Raw genomic sequence first — 19,718 nt, forward strand, 5'->3', positions numbered from 1 at the left:
CATTGTCTGAAATCATTTTTGTAGCAGGAGAAAAAATCCTCATTCATCACCTGAGGCAGTAAAATGTTCTCATGAAGGCCAAATAATTTTAGCTCTGGAGATACTGAACAGTAAATGTTAGTTCTGACCTGTCAAAATATTGAATTTACTTGCTGGGGTAGTGCTGCTGATTTGATGGAATGTTGAGACAGTTCCACTCTTCAAAACATTCCTGTTCCTATCTTAAGTGAATCAGATAGTAAGTATATGGGTAATATAACTGACCTGGAAATAAGGATGGTGAAGAGGATGGCTAATAGAGAAATGAATGTGCTAAATTTGACTGTAGAAAACATGTTCTCCTGAATGTCTTCCATTTTATATCAGTTCTCCTGAGGTTACAGAGAATTGCCAACTTTACAGGCAATTAGATTCTTGTAGGAGAGAAATATGAAAAGTTTTCTCTGTAATTCCAACCTAAAAGTTAAGTTTTACTTGGATAAGACTGTTCTTGATCCAGTGCTTACCATATGAATGATTTAATTAAATATTTAGTCTCACGTTTGAGAATACTAATGAAGAAAATAGCGTTTCAAACCTTAGGTAGTGCTTTTATCTGGAAACAGACTTGTAATGAATTCATTCCTCTATCCAGTTTTGTACAGGTGTGGCTCCAGCTGTAAAAGATAAATCTTTAAGGGTGCTTTTAGCTTAGCCGTTTCTGGAAATGGGTAGTTTTTTTAGTTTTTTTGTATTCTATCACTTAATGTTATTTCAAGCAGCTCTAGAAGCTTAAAGGTGACTGCTTTCTGCTGGTAAAAATTTAGCATAGTAAAAGTTGTTTGATTCGCTGGGCTTAATAAGTGTTTGCTAACAAAATGTACAGTTGTATTCCAGACTTTCTGGCTAGGCAATGACGGCTCAGTCTAGTTTGTCAATAGAAGCACTCTGTTATATCCTGTATTAGAAACTATAACCTTTGCTGTCATCGTGTGCTACATTTTGAATGTAGTGGTTACCTAAGCGAGCTGTCAACAGTGTGGTAGTTTATTCATGATATCTTGCATAGACATAATTTCAGTTACCTGTTATGTTGGATGATGATGGTGGAAAATAAAATCATGTGATCTGTGTTTGCATAATGTAAGGTACTTCATGAGCTGCTGTCACTTTACAAAGATTTCAGTTACAGAAGGTTTGTCCAGCTGTGTGAGGAGGTCCTTTTTGGTTTTTGTTTAAAACACAAAACCTTAAACCAGTGCAGCAGAAGTTTGATTGTCTTGCAGCCAAATGCAATCATTTCATGATTGCTCTTTGGTCAGATTTAGAATGGTTCCAACTGGCAGTATGTGTTCAGAGCACTACTCTAACATCTGGTAATTACTGAAGAGCAGTTGTGTGAAATGTTTAAATGGATTTGTAATTTTAGCTTTGGTAAGCATGTTGTTCCTAAATTTCACAAAATCAATAACCTGAACTTGAATAGGTATGCTACATGTAATGCTGAGAAACCCTGAAATACTGAAGCATACTTAGTAATGCTTTTCCCTTTTGAATGTGGGCTGAAAGCTCGGAGGGAATATTTGGTGTTTTGGGGTTTTGCAAAATAGTCTCAGCAACAGAAATTTCCTAAAAAGTCTGAAACAGTTGCTAATTGTTACTATTTTGCTAATGCTCTGCATTTTGCTTTCTACACACATAGATATGCAGTATAAACACTTGTACATCCTTCTTGGTAATTTATGTGCTTGTTAAGTCTCCTAAACTGGCTCAGTGAAGTCTAACTGGTTGATACCTTAAATTCTTCAGTATTTTTGTGAACCTGTGATTTTAGGATGCAGCTCTAACTCTGAAGAACTCCAGTTCATTGTCTTGTGTAACATCTTGACTCTGCCAGTGTTTTACACCAACACATGGCATCAAAGTTGCTCTGAGTGCGACAGTTGAACTCTTGGTCTCTTGCAGGGCTGAAGGAGGAAGAAGGCACGGCTACATGGGTCACCTGACAAGGATAGCAAACTGCATTGTGCACAGTACAGATAAGGGGCCAAACAGCACACTAGTCCAGCAGCTCATCAAAGGTATTCATTCGTGGTCTTAACTTTATCTTCAGGACTTTCATTATCAGATGCTGAGGAAATTAAGGAAACTTAAATTAGAAGGCAGCTGGTGAATTAAAGAAGAAAACAACTGTATTACTTCTGAAGCATTCAATTTAAAGCTGTCATCCTTAAACAAATGCTTAAGTATTTTCATTTCAAACATAAAGCTCTCTGAAGTAGATGCAAAGAGGAGCTCACCTGCTTAATTTGGACTTGTTTGCTAGATGGACTTATATTTATGGATTTAGGCAGATGTATATGTTCTTACCAGTATTTTTGGTAGAATAGGAAAAACGTTTGAAAATTAAGTGATGTCTCATTGTTGATAATTTCTTATTGGTTTGGGTTTTTTGCTTCCTATGCTAGAGCTTCCAGAGGAGGTCAGAGAGCGATGGGAAACATTCTGCACAAGCTCTTTAGGAGAAACCAACAAGAGGAATACAGTGGATCTGGTAAGTAGTGATGGGGAAGGTAGGAAAATTGCTGCTGCTTTACTTGGACAGTTTCTTTTTGTCAGAAGCACTGTCGGTCTTCCGAAATCCAGTGTACTTTTAAGGAGTCCCTCTAGTTACTGAGCTATGGAACTGATAATTCTTTAGCTTACTTTTCAACTAAAGCCATATCATTAATATTTGTGCAGGCATAATGCAGATGATCAGTTTGTAATAGCTAACTGGCTCATTACCTAGTGTAGCTAATCCCAGGCAATCTGCAAGGAGGAGGATTTCTTTACCTCTTCAAGGTAGTGTCCTTAAAAACTCTTCTCTGCTTGAGAGTACAAAGTAAAACTGCAGGAGCCAGTGTTACTGCTTTATCTACAGGATGTAAATGACCCAGTACAAGTTTAACAGAAGACTGCCACCTGCATTCCACTGACCTTGCTTAAGTTGCTTTGCTTACTGTTGTGCACCTGCCACATTTCTTCTGCCTGCAGCTGTTGCAATTACACTTTTGGAAAAACTCTTAAGTAGAAGAGGTTTGTGTAATCGTGTTAAAAATACAGTCTAAGAATAATTACTTGGAGACTTTAATTAGCAGAGGCAGTTGATGTCAGCAGACCAATTCATGAATTTTATTTTACCTGACTTCTCCAGGAATGCAGTGCTTTGCGTGTGGTTTCATTAACTCGTGCTAGTCCTGTGTTATTTGGACTATAATTAATTGTTGAATTTGCTATTTCAACATAAATACTAACTGGAATATGATGTTAACAGGTGTAAATAGAAGCAATAGGAAGTTCATCTGAAACTGTGCAACTTGTGAACAGGACCAAAAGGTGTACATAAGGCATTTTTTCTTGAGCCTGTGAATGCAAAGTGTGTAGGGTTTGCAGATGAATGTTATTTTTCCTCTGGGTAGAAACTACTTCTTAGTCAAGACACCAAGAAGGATCATGTAAAGAGGAAGAATTTTAGGCTTATAAAAAATGGCACTAATTGGCCCTTCAGATACATAATTTTGTGCTTGGAGGTACTTGATGTAGTAACAGTAAAACTTAATTGAAAACTTACCTCTAAACTCCACAGTTTTCAGTAGAATAAAAAGACAAAGCATTAAAACAATTTATTGTATCTGAAACAAATGCATTATATACTATGCCAATGACCCAATTTCTTTGTATAGGTTACGACCTGCCACATTCATTCTTCCAGTGATGATGAAATAGACTTTAAAGAAACTGGCTTCTCACAGGATTCTTCTTTGCAGCAGGTGAGTTGAATTCTTTTAACAGCTAAAGTTGCTCTTTTTGTAAAAGTAAATTAAGACTTTTTTAAAAAGCAGGGGTATTTTTATTTTCTCTCACAAGCAAATATAAATCTAGAAAGTTTAAATTAAAACCTAGGCATGTGTGCATGCACACAGCTGTGTCTTACCAGACTCATAAGCATCTCTTTGAATTCTTTTGCTGGCGGTGAACAAGTGGGAGCCTTGTGGCACAATCAGATGCTTTAGATGGCATTATTTGTATGGGTTACTAACCAGAATCTTTCAGATCACACTAACAGCTGTATAGTAATTACCTAGGCTAATACTGGCTTTGGTATTTTATGCATTTTCTATAGTTTTTATAATAAGTAATTGCTTGTCTAAGTTTGAATTGTGGGTGGTGGCTCATTTGTAAAGAATCTGATGATGCATTCTATCTGATTAAGTGCTTTTGTACCTGTAAGGTGCGCCTGTGCAAAAACTTGATAAGTTGGGTGCTATCTGTAGCAGCTTTAGTGAGAAAGTAAGATCTTCTAATATCTCTGTGCTTTTCATGCATCCCCTTAGTGACCTGCTGTGCCTAGGCAATCCCAGCAGTTCCAGGTAGTTAATCTGGAGAAATGCAGATGGTCCAGTGCTGCTTCTTTCAAGTTTGTCTTGCTGTATACCTCCTCCTTTTATATATATTTTCTTTTCCTTCAGTTTTCATAATGCCTTAATCTAAACTTGGGGTTTTTTGATTGTTCTCTTGTTTTCCTTCCATATTCACTCTGTTCAACTTTACCACCATACTGTGTCCCCTCAGCTACCTGGGCAAGGAACCAAGAGTTGACATGACAGCTTTATTTCCTAGATTGTCTTAGCATTGCCTGATTTTACACATGGAAATAATGTTATCAAAAGTCCCTAGAGGATGTGTAGTAATTTATAATTTAATGACAGTCCTGCAAAATAAGAGACAAAAACCTATTGTTATGGATAGATGATGCCCACATGTACCTTAGTGTATATACCAATCTGCTGGCAGTCAACACTGTCATTTTTATTTAAAAAACCAGCACATTTGTGTCAGTGACACTGCACCGATACGTAAAATGTTCAGTGGTTTCATTCTTCTAATATTTAATAGATGCTGTGGGTGTGTGTGCCCGAGACTGATTTTGCTAGTGATACCTGCATAATAAATATGCAGCTGTGCTTTAGTATCTACATTTAGTTTACTTTTCTGGTTCTTACTATTTATAACTTTACGTTATTTTGAGAAAAGACAGCTTTTTTCTTTTATTGTTTCTTTGGGGTGCATTTGGAAAGGTGCTGTTTAATGTGATTAACCTACAGTTTTAACTTTTTTTATTGTAAGCTGTTAGATTGACTTTCAAGTCAGTAAATGTAAGTAGGGTTGTAGTTGATGCTACCTTTCAGCATTCAGAGGTTAAGACAATTCTTTTTCCTGTCCTTTTATGTTTACTTTAAATAGACTTTTATTTCTTTGAAGCAAAATGGGCAAATAGATTGTAGAGTATTAGTAGAATCATTATATCACTGTCGTTGGTCCTGGGGTTGCCAGGCCTTTTCTGATTATCAGATGCAACAAATGACGTCCAATTTTATTGACCAGTTTGGCTTCAACGATGAGAAGTTTGCTGATCAAGATGACATTGGCAAGTGAGTATAATATTATACTGAATTTAGCTATAGTCTTGTGAGTTTTCTTTCTTACCGTGTTTTTGGCTGTGGTTTTGCTGATAAGTACAAGCATTAACTGATGTGCAGTCAATCCTGTCTTTATGTGCTATCTGTGTGCATTGATAGAAGCCTCCCTGAACAGAGGAAAGCAACAGTTTCTCTGCTTATTCTCATCTTCTGGTTGTGCCAATGTAGAGAATGCTGTGCTTGTGAACAAGAAACTGAATTATAACTCTGCTTTTTAACAGTTTTTTTAACAGTGCATATTGTTCTCTGTTGACCTGACATTGTTTGGGTCACTTTCTCTTTGTCTCAGAGTTTTTTCACCTGCTGATGACCAGATGAATAGCTCTACTTCTAAGTTTTTCTGGAAAAGATGACAGGAGCAACATGTCTCTGAGTGTACTTTTCTGTAGGGGAGAGTAAGGAAGGCCATTGTAAATCTGCCTTTGTTTATAAGGTCAAGGCAGCTAAGACTTATTTCTATAAATAGTCTTAGGTGAAAAATGAGGAAATGAGAAAAATCTTCGTCAGGTTAAAAAACCCCAAACTAAACAAAAACCAGCACACAGCAGATAACACTCCTCACAAAAGCTGGTATCTTTCTTCATAAGTAAATGGATGCAATAAAAGGAAAAGGGGAGAATAGGAGTTCTTGCTGATCATAGAGTTGATCATGGTTTTTATAAGATTTTATGGCTTGGGATGCGAGAACATGCAGGTAGGAATAAAAAGTGTTACTTCAAGATGGTTTTTAGAAGGTATTTTTATAATAATCTCAGTGCTCTTCTATAACGTGTGTTTAGTAAATGATATCTGACTGAAGCTGGTATCTACCATCCAAGAAGTATTGCTGCCTTTTTACACCACAGGACCTGCTGGCATAAGAGATTAAGATATGATGGTAGAGGAAGTAATGCAGGATACTCCTTAACTTTGTTAGAATTGAGGAAGTTACTTTGAAGTTACGCCTTCTGTGCAAGAATCAGTTACACTCTAAGTTAGGTGCATAGCGTTACACAGTAATTCAGGGTAGCAATACAGTCACACTTGCAACTTAGGTTCCTTTGAAAAATATTTCAGTGATTGGTTAAAAAAAATATTTGTGGGGTTCTTTTGCTAGGAAACAGATTTAGATATTATTTTTTCATTTTGTCCCTTCCTGTTGAAAGGCCCTTTGACAGAAGGGTGAAATCTGTTAAAATATGTAAGAACTGTAAATGCAGATATTTACAGGATTTTGAGGTATATCATGGTGGAGCATAGTCAGGTTAGGCATTCTTTAGGCCTAGCTTTTTTCCAGTGCATAGCAATGCAGTATTTGAGATTTGGGTATATAATTTCAGTTGTGCTTGTTTAGGCTTGTTGCGTCTCTACACCTAACTGTAGATGGCAATGTTCTGTTTTTTTGTTTAAGATACATAACAGTGAAAAAAGTCACAGGAATGCCAGGCCTCCTTGGTGTGTAACTTTGACTGTTATGTCTTGGAGACTACTTTATCTTTTATCTTCTATTTTTAGATTATTGGAAAATAAGAAACCAAAGAGAAATTAAATATCTTCATGTCACAAGAGAAAGCCCTGTTTCAATTAGTACATTTCTTTTTTTCTTCTAGTGTTTCTTTTGATCGGGTTTCGGACATCAACTTTACCCTCAATACAAATGAAAGTGTAAGTATGTGTTCCAGTATTATCAGAAAAATTACTGGTTTTTAAACTTTGGCATGACCTCAGAGTTTTGGCAGTGGTCATATTTACTCCTTTTATGTGGAAATCACTGGAAAATAGTTACTCTACCTGATTCCCATATCATGAGATTTACTAATTGGAAGGCACTTGTTCTTTTTGATCAGTATTAAGCAGAATTGCTTCTAATTTGTATAACTGTGTTTAGATCTGTTATATGATTAGAAGCTTTTTAAATCTTCAGTGAGATTGTAGTGACAGGGAAAGTAAGGACTGAGTCTCTGAATCTCGATATTATTTGCTGGTTGAACTAAAATGATCCCCCACTACAGAAAGTAAAGCTGGAGTACTTTTTGCTCTGGTTATCTGGAAAGCTCTTTGGGGTCACTCCCACATCCCATTTTCAAACATGATGAAAGTTCCTAAGCGTTCTTTGGTCCACTCAGCTTATTAGTAGCCAAGTAAAACAAGCAGCACTGCATATTTTCTTGACAAGCTTTAAATTAAGACATTCTGGTTTTCTGCTGCTTTTAGAGAAATGCTTAAGATTCTCTTCAGAACAGTCATGTATTTTCAAGATGTTCATTAATATAATATGGTTTTTATACTTTTGCTGCATTTAGGGCAATATAGCCTTGTTTGAGGCATGCTGTAAGGAACGGATACAGCAGTTTGATGATGGTGGCTCTGATGAGGAAGACATTTGGGAAGAAAAACATATTGCATTTGCACCAGAGTCCCAGAGGCGTTCCAGGTGAGAAGGGTTTTTCTCATCCAAACAGCAGTGTAGTAATGCAGTAATGCACCTGTCCTCTGGTTCAATCTGTCTTTTAGCACAGACTGTCCAGCATAACTAGGTATTTCTGTTCAGTGGAGAGGTGGCTCTAGTACTTTGCTGCCCAGTCATAATTTGCAGAAGGTGGACTTTGGCTTACGTAGCATGTTAGTTTTGGGGTTTTTTTTCCCTGCTGTGTATTCTTTACTTCTGCTTTTAAACTGGCCCTGCTGTCCTTGCTTTGGACAAGGCAGCCCAGCTCCACACCTCTATTAGACCTTGCTGCCTCACTACAATACCAGTATGGCTGTGAAAGAGGAAAATGCATTGAGTGGAAGGAGCATCTAGTCCCCAAAACTCAGGGCTGTGCAGCCTCCCTCAGTATCTACTGAAAGCGTCTTCTTGTGCTCAAGTGAAATACCTTAAACCTTGTTTCTTTGAGGGAGAAATGAGGGGAGTATTTAAAAATTATACGTCAAGTAATCTGTCAGAAATAATTGTAATTCTCCCTAGCCTGAAACTCTGCAGTATTCCTTGTGCCCAGGGTATTATACTAAAAACAGAATGTAAACTCTCTGTTTGTATTTGAAGTTCTGGCAGTACAGACAGTGAAGAAAGTACAGATTCTGAAGAAGAGGATGGAACTAAACAAGACTTGTTCGAATCCCACACCAATACAGAGGACAAAATGGAAGTAGACTTAAATGAACGTACGTAGCTTTATTCCCTGCTGCTTTGGGTTATTGGAAATTGTTAGATCTAGCAGCTGACTTTGTAGGAATTTCCTCGTTGACTGCTTTTATTCCAACTGTCTTAAAGTAGTCTTTCCCACTCACCACAGAGCATGCACATATTGGGAAGTTTGAATTCCTTACATGTCTTAAATTACTTACTCTCTCTAAAATTTATGATTCTACTCTTGAAGAGTTAAAGGAGGAGTAGTCAGAAAGGGAAGGATTAAATACTCATTTTTAAATACTGAGTACCTACAGAAACCTAATATGTTATTATCCAAACCCAAAAGATGGTATTTTTACTGGAAGCCTTTCAGACCAACTTTTTGTCTAACAGTGCTCTTTAGAAGGCATCCTACAGAAGCTAAGTGAACTTGCATTGTTCTGGTTTCAAATGTGAATGAAAGATACACATCGGGAGACTCTTACGTGGAATCTTACCTGATGTAATAGGTTGAAAAGTTTTCACATTCAAGTCAGACTAAATTGGCTTTTGTTAAACTGGCAATGTCTGTAGGTAAAAGCCCTGTGTTTATCTAGACTGTAAGGAATTAAATTAGAAGGAAAAGTTAAGGGTTTTCTTTTCTTTTGTCAGATTGGTGTCGTTGGCATCTGTGTGTCAAACAAGTTTTGATCCATGTGGGTCTCCTCCCATATCTGCCTGGGTTGGAATTTCTAATTGCTAGTCAGAGCTTCCTTTTCAGCCTGTTTTTTTGTATGTAAGTGTTAATGAAAAACATGTTTCCCTTGGGTAGGTGAAGTATTTTGAATTGACCTATCCTAAATTAGATGCTATTCACAGTTGCTCCCAAATTTAAAATATCAATAAATATTTTAAGTTGTTAAAAGCCTCGAACTTTTTTGAAACTTAGCAATGGTATTAGTGCATGAGAAGTTATTTGAAGAAATTGATAAAAGGATGAAAACTCTTATGATTTTCATTATTGTAGAAATTAGTTTGAAAAATGGTTACAAATATTGAGGTTAATTTGAGGGATAAAGTGGATTGTACTTGTGATTTAATATGTTTTATTAGTTTTGTTCTTCAGATAAACATTTTTTTTAGTGGAGTACTCTGAATTACTGATCTTTAAATTCTGCTTTACTAGCACAATTTTCCTTTTAGAGAATACATTCATTTTTTAACAGGATGTACAGGATTTTTCTGCATGTGCTTTCAAGTTTAGTTATGAATCTTGCTTCTCTTTATGGAATGTACATAGAGAGAATCAGTGTGTTAGGCATATGTGCGCTGATGTTCTTTATAGAAATTTGTTCCTAATGAACTTCATGATGGTTTTTCAGCACCTAACTGGTCAGCGAACTTCGATGTACCCATGGAGACTGCACATGGTGCCAGTCTGGATTCTGTTGGCTCTGCTGTGTGGAGTAGTGAAGCACCTGTGCCAGCTAAAGAAACTGGCTGGGCTTCCTTTTCTGACTTCACATCCTCTTTGAGGTGAGAATGTCAGTTATTCAGGGTGAGTTTGGTTTGTTTGGGGCGTCCATCTCTACACAAGCCTGTGTTGGTGGTGTATATAAAGTGTCTGAAGAGCGCCATGTGTTCCAACAGCATGGGTCTGTTTGATCTCCCTTTCCAGGATGGGTGGGTACTAGTCTTCTGGGCTTTTTAGTTTCATATCGTTATGCAGCTGTGATAACTAGGTTAAGTAGTTCTGCTCAGTTTTGAGAACAGCCAAGATAATGCTGTTCTTTTTTTGGATTGAACGCTACATTCTACTGAAATCTTGTGTATGTACCTAATCAAATAGATGAAAATTTTGGGTTGCCAAATATTGGCAGTCAAGAATTAATTCCTTCTCATATTGGAAGACTTTACTCTTATACATTTGGCTTTTGACTTTCTGTCTGGGCATTAAAACAGCTCAGATATAGAAGTATGATTTTTTCCCAACATAAAGCAGTGTTGTTTCATGATTGAGGCAGGTAAATTGATAATCAAATTTAGGCCCTAGAAAATGAAGACTTGGGAGTTGCCACATTACTGGATATAAGAAACAGTCTGTAAATGGTGAGATGTTTTCCTAGTCTCATCTTGAATCTTGTCATCTGAGTTTCTTTAGAATGAAAAACTTGTAGCTATGCTGTATATGAAATCAAGTAGTGAAATCACTTTTGTAGTGGTTCATGACTGTGCTGGCAGTCTCAGAGAACTCTCAAGTTAGAAAAATGCATTTAGCAAAACAGTTAAAAATATTTGGAAACACTGCAAAGAGCTGGTGATACTTGTATGCCTTAGTTGCCAGGGACGAGTCTATTCATAGTGGTAATGTAACAAAATTAAGTAAAAATAAAATGACCATCAAACACGCTCAGCTCAGTTCTGGTGCATTTTGCAGTACTAAATTTCTATTTAGCATGTCTTTTCAGCACTCATAGAAACAAACTTGCTGTAATTCAGTTTCAGTATAGTTCTAGGCCTTACAGCTTTCATGGAGAACTAATCCTGTTTTAAGAACACTTCACTTTGCTATACAGAAACGTTTCTAAAGTTTTTTTACTCTACTTGAAGCTCAAAAGACTCCTTAAGAAGTAATTCTCCTGTGGAAATGGAAACAAACACCGATCCGGGTGATCCCTTGAGTGCAAATGCAGCTACCCTTACAACACAGCTAGAGAGTAAGTAAACTGCATTCCCAAATGTAAGTGGCTTGATTGTAGGAGTTGTACATAAGAAAAATCTCACTGAACGTTAAAATTTTAGGTTTCCAGAGACTCATCTCTGGCTCTGCTGCTTTTCTGGCAGGTTTTAATACCTGTTCTGACAAGTATTAAAAGTGACTTTTCAAAGAATTTATAAACTATTTAAAATAGTTTCCATTTTAAATCAAGAACCAGTGTTACTGATACCTCTAAAAAGTCTGCACATTATGGACAGAAAAGCATTGCAAAGAAACAGTTAACAGTTTGTTAGCGAATCTTCTCACCTGTGTCAGCATTTAGCTGAGCTGATGCCCCAAAAGAATGGTAGCCCTCCAGTTTCGTCCTGTGTGGCAATAGGCCAGTAGCCTCAATGTGTTCAGATTTCTCCTTCCTGCTCATGCCTTTCTAAGCCACTGTCACCATGCATGCCCTTATTTGTTCTACATGTATGAACTGGTTAAAAGGACAAAAATACTTTAATATGCTTTTTTTGTATCTGTTACTACCAGAGAGAGTAAGAAGTGCAGGTGAGAAGTCCAGGCAGACTGGACATGCCAAAGATTTGTCAGTACTTGGAAGCTTAAAGTCAAATTTGTACTGTGTAGACTTGTCATGAATTTGACTGTACAGAAAAATAATTCATCACTGTAATACTGTTAAGGCAAAACTGTGCAGTAACCATTGTCAGTCAAAAAGAAAAGCTACAGACTGTGGCTTTTTCTTAAACCATCTATAAGCAGTACTCAGGCTATCTATGTGGCACTTGAAGAAAGGTGACATTCTCTGTAAGGAAGAATTCAAGAAAGTAGGAAACTGCAATACTGTTCTTGACATACTGGCTTATGTGCTTGCACATGAGGTAGAATCATAACCAGCCATGTACTAAATTGCTTCTATTTCTACTTGCAGCGCCTGGAAGTGTTGCTATGGAGGCCAGCTCAGATGGAGAGGATGATGTGGAAAATGCAGACAAGGTAACTGAGACGGTCATGAATGGCAGCATGAAGGAGACACTGAGCCTAACTGTAGATGCTAAAACTGAAACTGCCGTTTTCAAAAGGTGAGAATGCCTATTTATTGTCTTCCCATCATGTAAAGAGAACACTGTTGATGGAGTACTGTGTTATCAAAGAGACTTCTTTTTAAAAGATAATTCCTGAGGCTTTAACTTGAAACCTTTCAAAGTAATTGTTTGGAAATTTGACTTCTAGTCAGTTACTGTAACATGCAACTTGACTTACCAAGCCTTAGTTTCAGTGGAAGGTTATTAGCAGAAGCCTGACTCAGCTTTTGTCCCTGATGCACATTATTGTGCATTTTTCTTTTAACATCAGTTCTTTTAACGTTGCATATCAAAACTAAGCTTTTAAAATTTTGCACAGAACTCTTAGATTTGGATTGGAATTTCATTCTTCTCATCCAGGAGGATGGAAGACAGAAGTTGAAGGCCAGCCAGGCACTGCTTTTGAGTGTAGCTGATCAGACACTTGGGGTGATCACTGTTGGTGGTATGCACAATGGTGTTAAATCTGTTCTAGACTACAGGTGGCATATGGAATTCTAGAATAACTGGAAGAGCAACTTCTAATTTTGCTATCTTCTGATACAAAGATTCAGGAATAAGTGTCATTACAACATGGTCAAATTGTATATTATATGTATATCAACACTGTGATCCTTTTATGAGTGCAAAGCACATTTCAGTGTTGTCTACTCCATTCCATCTACTAAGATACTGTCATCTCAGATTTAACAATCAAGTGTTTTTTATTTAGTATCCAATATCTATGTAGGGAAACAGACTACAAGCAGTATGACTTGCAAAAATTTTGCCTTTATTGAAGCTGGTGTGTTCTGCCTGCACCCTGATGTTGACAAATTGGAACACACTGCTAGAGCATTTTGACATGCAACCCTCTTCTTCTTTTAGAATAACTTCTAGTATCTGTCCCTATTCTTGCTTTAAATACTAAAAAGAAGTTGTCAGTATGTCTTGGAAGTTGCTTAAAAAATACCAGCCCCGAGTTGATTCCAGTATAAGAAATTTTCCAGTGTTACTCTGTACACTGCCTGTTGTTTAAATTAATTTACTTTGTTAGTGGTAAGAGATAATTCCTGAACCATCCAAAATTAACAGATCTTGAAAACCAAACAGCTTTCTGTCACTCTTGATTCCATCCTTTTGATTATCTGAGTGACTTAACTTCTTGTGGTCTTTCAGCAGAGGAGGGAAAATTTGTGTCTGAACAGTGCTTCTAAATCAAATGGCATTGATAGAGGAATGAACCACAGCACTTCAGAGAGGTGTTGGGACTCCATGCAGATTGATGTGACATGAAGCCATCCATAGTGCATTGCTGATTTAGTAAATGATGTCTGCTCTCCAGTTTGTTCTGTCTTTTGTGCAATGCTTTTACGTGGTCTTCACTCTTAGATGTTTACAAATTTGGTTTAGTTATCCATGGTGTCTTTAAACTTCTCCTCAAACTAGTTTAGCTCACATGCACTTTCAAGTTGTGTGACATGTGATACTGATGCAAAAACTAACATGAGGAGGCAGCATCTGGTGACAGTTCCTGCCTATATTCATGGAATTACCTGCTGGAACTGTAGTTAAAAGGACATAGAGATGCAAAGGGAGGCAATATCATAGAATTGTCCCAGTAAGAAGGAACCTTGAAAGTTTATCTGCTCCAATCTTCTATGGGAAAGATGAGATTACCAGCCACTGTCAGATTGCATACAGAAAACTTGTAGTAAAGGGGATGCTGGGATCTTGATTTGGAAGGGAAACGTCAAAGAAACATATAAGGGGGCTCAAAGATGAGGTCTTAAATGTAGACTGTTACACTCTGATAGAGATGTGCAGCTTCATAGTGAATTAATGCTCAAGTGGCATTTTTTTAAACCAACTTGTTGGTCTAAATTAAGGGATAATTAAGAGTAGTGAGGAGGAGTCCTACTCTGGCCTGTTTGCCTTTCAAAGTGGATGCTTTCACACTTCAGCTTTATCTAGATTTCTGTCAGTAGAAAACTGATGGTGTTGAAGTCCACATTAAGGGGATTCATAAGTACAGTAGCTAATTTGCGGAAATCTGTAAAGGACAAAAATGTGATGTCTGACCTTAGTTCAGAAGTAGGAAGAATGCTAGTGGAGACTGCCTCTTTGAAAAAATAAAAAAAGCTAGGACATCACTTTCAATGGTGATAGTGACAAGTATTTTATTTGGAAGGAATGCAAAGAGTATCAAGAAAAATGAGATGGGGAGATTAGATGGGGAAAACTTGATGAGAGATTGCAATGCAAAAGACAGTATTTTTGCAGGCTCTGCAGGATAGAAGGAGAAAAGAGAAGGATTCATTGAAATTTAAAGGACCCATGGAAAGGAGAACTGTGAGAATAGGAAGAAAACCAGCAGAGGAGATTTGCACTTCTTGAATAAATAGATTTGTTGCCACAGAGGTATAAGATTGATGTTTGTCTACTTCAGAGCTACTTTATAACTATCTGTTGCAGGTATATATGCTCAAATTTGTATTTTAGTTTGCTCATAATGGTGTGGATGAGGTGGAAGAGGGTGGAATAGAGAGGCAGAAAGGTTTGGGTTTAGAGGCAAACCAGAAGATTTGCTTGCTAATGACTTTTGAGGCTTCCTGGTTACATGATACTGTCTTCCATAGTGTGAGTGTACAGCTTTTTCACTGAACTTTCCTTTTGTCTACTAGAAGAAGTTTGTGAAGTAGATTGGGCTGCAGTCTTTGTACCCCATAAACCGTACATAGTATTCACTGTGGAGTATGTAAGATAGTGATGAGTTAATGATTTTGCTGGTATGTTTCATGGACACACTTTATTTATGCCAGTTTCTGAGGGAATCTTGAATTTCTTTTATACTTTCTTCCATTTTTGCTTACTTCTGGCTTCAGAGTGTTGAAATCCTATCGGTATGTATAGTAAAGGATCGTGGTTGTTATCACTTCAGGCATCTCATACATTCCTTTATTCCTTTCTGATCTTATTTGCAATCACTGTGTTTCCTGCCCTTTTTTCAAGTTTTAATGGATGTAAACACCAGTGCATCATTTAGGTGTTTGTAAAGTCTAGAGCCATGTGCTTGATCTTCATGTTGCTGTCATAACTTAAAATCCATTTGCATGTGAAATATGGACCCGTCTCAGTTTTCTCCTGTTGCCTGAAATTCCCTAAAAATAAACTTCAAAGTTATATACATTAAATAACTTCCTGCTTTTGTTTTGTTTTGTTTTTTAAGTGAGGAAGGAAAATTGACTACCTCGCAGGATCCTTCTTGTAAATATGTAGTAGAAGAGAATACAGAGGTTGCAGAAGAGGTCCCTTCAGGTCTTCAGCCTACTAACAGCAGTTCAGAACAGAGGTAACTGCAGTCAAGGATACTTTCAATTTTCTAAATAGTAGTTTGTGTGCTTTTCTAATAGGATTGATCTAAAGAGATCAGTCCTGTTAGATTCATTCTAAAAATGTGCTTGCTTTTATTTTATTAAATCCTCACAAGTTGTGTTTTCATTTTTTTTCTTGATTCTAAGATTCTTGAGTCATCAAAGGTGTATATTTCTTGCAGGGAGTTGTAAATATCCCTATCCTGTTTTGTGACAATGTTACCAAATTAGAATAGTGAATTGATGCACAGATCTCTACTGCATGTTCTGATTATACTGTGTATAGACTAAAAAGACGTAAGCATGTTTGACAAATTTAGATTCTGGTTTTTAAGACTTGTTTATGAGCCAGTATTTAATTAGGTCCTTTCTTCTAACTTCCTGCTCTGCATAAATGTCAAACTTGATCAAGAAGGGGATTCTAATCAGAAAAAACAACCCTGTATACTTAGAGTGGGAAACCCAAAAACTCTTTCACAGTGTTTCCTAGAGATGCTGGCTTCATCAAGACGACAATATTTTTTTAGAGCTGATAAGCATTAAATTGTAGGGAAAAAGTCCTTGGATACTAGGAGATTCCCTTTTGAGTAAAGATGCTTAACCAACAGAGGGTTCTCAGAGCTAGCAGTTTGCTACATTGCTTTCAGGTTGTGGGAAAACTCAAAGAACTCTTTTCACTGAATCCTGCTGGCTTCAGCAAAGCTCAGAACTTTCTCTAAAGGTGGCTGTTGCAGTAGATCCTCATAAGCACAGGATAACTACCAAGATAAACCCAATGGTGCTTTTGGGGCTCCATGTATGTATGACTAGTGGAAGGAGTCCCCTAGATTGGTCTCTGGCTGGTGGCTAGCAGGAGTAATCTCTGCTAGGAGCCCTGTTCTGTCATGGACATCATTCCAGTTAATAAGTGAGTGATGGTTGTGCAGACTGTCACACTTCCTGTCCATGCGACATTTGTTTCTTACCTTCCAGGTTTCTCTACGAAGTGTTTGCTTTTGTCTAGTGCTGTCTGTCTTTTCTCTAATGTTTACATATGTTTTTTAAAAAGTGTTTTTAGAGCTTAGCAGCCAAAGACTTAGCTAGGGGGCTCCTGCTGGTCATGTGCATGTAGAGCACAGACCCCAGAGTGGCTTCTCTGTGATGTCCACCATCAGAGAACAGGAGTTACAGGTAACTTTCCTCATCTGTAGTTTCAAGCAGTATTTGCATTCTTTTTAGAAAATCTTCAGATGTATCCCACAGATTTACACTGAATGGAAGTTGAGACTTTTTGCTGCTGTTGCTTGCATATTTTTAATGTCCTTATGCAATGGTTTGATCTCTTTGTGCCAGTCCAGAGCAATTAAGCTCATGTTTACACTAAACTTTTATCTAGAAATGTATATTCTGTTACTGTTTTCACTCTTGTAAGTTTGCTCTCCATTTTCCTCCATACTTCATGAACGTTTCATCCTAATGGACTGACACTGAAAGTATTTGTGAAAGGCTCTTTGTAGATTAGATTAATAACTAAAGCAGTTTTTTAAGATGCTGTTGTTTTCCTGTTGTGTCTTAGCTGCTGGCTTTCCATTGCAAACTTAAATACTCCTGGTATCACATTTCGCCTCACTGAATAAAATTTGGATAAGTATCAGAAATGTGCTCTTCATTAGTAATTCTCTGAGACCACGTCTCTAGAGATCACTTGTTATCTCAGTTAATGAAGATCACACATTCTTCAGTGGTGTGCTCGGTTAATTGAGCGCTATACTTAATTAGGAAATAAGTACTCCAGAAATGCTGGACTGCAGAAGATAATTGGGATGAGCATGTTATTAGCACAAGTTTCCTTCCTTCAGTTCATGGGTTATGCTACATAGGATATTTGGGGTTGTTGGTTTTTCGTTTGGTTTTTATTGCACCTACCTGAATTTGCTTTGAATCTTTCTTGTATACTTATATCTCTTTTTTTGGCCTCTTAGGACTGAGCAACATACCCATTTAGGAGAGGCATCTGTTAATGGCCCTGTATGATATGTGATGTCTACTGCCTTGGCTGAAGAGAAAGAACTGATGTCCAGGAGTTTGAGTGTTTCTTGAGGATATCATCTAGACCCTGTTGAAGCCAGTCACTGCTGCACTAATTTCGCAAGGAATCAGGACCAGCAACATTTATATTCTAGATTTTAAGACATTGTACAGAAATTCATAAGTGTAAAAATATTGCACATTGAGAAATACCAATAATTTTTGCGTATGTTTATATTGTATTGTTCTAAATAATGGGGGGCCTGTGAAATAAGATCCTGCTACCCATGTAATGATGACAGTAGTGTTACTATAGTTAAAATGGCTGTAAGAATAGTTTTATAAAAAAGTGAATACAAAAATCTAATGTATTTGAGACATAACTATTTGACGATTAGTGTGACCAAAGTATTTAGCAGTTTTCTTACATTTTTCACCTTGTAAAAAAAGAAAAAGAAAAGTCATGTTTTTTCTGAAACTGAGATGCCCTATAAATGTTATTTTGGTTGGTTTAGCTTAAAAAAGTGATTTAAATAAGAATTTTTTGGTGTTCAACATTTTACAACAGGTTTTTTAATTGGTAATTGTTTTCTGTATTGTTCAAAACAGATCAAAAAATGTAAGTCTATTGGTAGAGATTTTAAGTATTTATTGCAACAGCTTAGTTGACAAATTGATGTTACTGTAAAGCCATATGTTCTGTTAAGTCTAGTTTGCTTGAAACAATACCTTCCAGGTGAAACACTAGAATATTTGGAGTGCACATGGCTTGTTGTGTTTCAGTGGTTCACCTGCCTTTTAAACAGTTCACCAAGATTTAGTTTAATACCAAGCATTATACAATGGAACATTTCAGAACAATCTGCGTATTTAAAACGCTATAATCCTTTTAGACAAGTCAAGTAAAAGAAATGCTCATGCTGCTAATGTAATTACAGTACCTGCATTTTAAAAGTAAATAGTGTTTTTAATACAAATTTTGGCAGCAGAGCATGTTAATTGGTAATTTCACTGTACTGATCTGTGTGAGGCTTTCATTTGTATGTTCTAAACCAGTTTTTTCACAGCTGGTTTGTGTATATATATAGTGATTATGGAAACTAATTCTGTGTAATTTATAATTTTCTATGTCAGTGTAAAATTCCAACAGCCTTCTCAAACAAACAGAAGCAATATACTGTATATTGCCACATTGTCCGGTGAAAGGGTTAAAATACTCCTGCACTTTTAGACGCAAAACCATTTTTGTTTCTGTAATCGTTTTATTCATTTTTTTTTTACATCATTTGTTTTCCTGACCAGTATTTAAAGCCAAAAGGATATTCTAAACAATGGCCAATGAGTTATTTTAGAAGGCGTCCCAAACAACGTGCCTAAACATTACATTGCATACAGAAATAAAAAACCCACACGTATGTCACTGCCCTTTTTGCTTTCTCTTTTGCATTTTCTGCAAGGTTCAGTGCACTTGTCCTTGGAAGTTTTTGCAGACTGATCAGTTCTGTGAACATGAAGGGTAAAAGCACAATATCATAAGTAGAAGGGGTATGGTTGCCTTTTTATTTATAAGTGATGGAATCTAATCAGTTTCTAAGTTTTCTTTATCAGTTCAGAATTACTTTCAGATCAGCTTGACCAATACCAGTTTGTGTGTTAGCTTTAAGGTTGGAAGCCGTCCTCTTGTCACTTTGATCTGTCACCAAACAAGCAGCTTTGGCAACAGAATAGCTCATTTAGACACGTGGAGTCAAGTAGAAATTCCAATTACTGGCAAGAAGCAAGTTGTTTTGCATAAGTTTGATGTTTGTAAGGAGGAAAACTTGAGTCCTTTCCAGTGGAACTGTTTGTCCTGTGCTAAAAAGTTGATTTATTTAGCTCTGTAGCTATGAAAACTGGAGAACACAGTAGATGAAATTGAATCTGGGCCCTGTTGCCTTCTTTTCGGCAGTCTTGTACTTGTCT

The 19,718-nt window shown here is 36.9% G+C and overlaps 1 protein-coding gene across 8 annotated transcripts in view; it reads left to right on the forward strand.

Annotated features, from left to right (window-relative positions):
• PPP6R3 (protein phosphatase 6 regulatory subunit 3) overlaps positions 1 to 19,335 on the forward strand; it is a 50,747-nt gene extending 31,412 nt beyond the window's left edge. For 6 of the 8 annotated variants that reach the window (XM_058858850.1, XM_058858821.1, XM_058858868.1 and 3 more), the window contains 12 exons: positions 1,945 to 2,060; positions 2,448 to 2,533; positions 3,705 to 3,791; positions 5,356 to 5,453; positions 7,091 to 7,145; positions 7,784 to 7,914; positions 8,527 to 8,645; positions 9,975 to 10,128; positions 11,203 to 11,309; positions 12,243 to 12,393; positions 15,605 to 15,727; positions 17,711 to 19,335. In XM_058858850.1, the coding sequence (XP_058714833.1) occupies positions 1,945 to 2,060; positions 2,448 to 2,533; positions 3,705 to 3,791; positions 5,356 to 5,453; positions 7,091 to 7,145; positions 7,784 to 7,914; positions 8,527 to 8,645; positions 9,975 to 10,128; positions 11,203 to 11,309; positions 12,243 to 12,393; positions 15,605 to 15,727; positions 17,711 to 17,762 (1,279 nt within the window). In that variant the 3' untranslated portion in view covers positions 17,763 to 19,335. The remainder of the gene's footprint in view (positions 1 to 1,944; positions 2,061 to 2,447; positions 2,534 to 3,704; positions 3,792 to 5,355; positions 5,454 to 7,090; positions 7,146 to 7,783; positions 7,915 to 8,526; positions 8,646 to 9,974; positions 10,129 to 11,202; positions 11,310 to 12,242; positions 12,394 to 15,604; positions 15,728 to 17,710) is intronic. The other 2 variants (XM_058858877.1, XM_058858886.1) reach the window with 1 other exon arrangement.
• Positions 19,336 to 19,718: the final 383 nt, after the last annotated feature.

Source organism: Poecile atricapillus, chromosome 1 (assembly GCF_030490865.1).
Source record: "Poecile atricapillus isolate bPoeAtr1 chromosome 1, bPoeAtr1.hap1, whole genome shotgun sequence".
NCBI lineage: Eukaryota > Metazoa > Chordata > Aves > Passeriformes > Paridae > Poecile > Poecile atricapillus.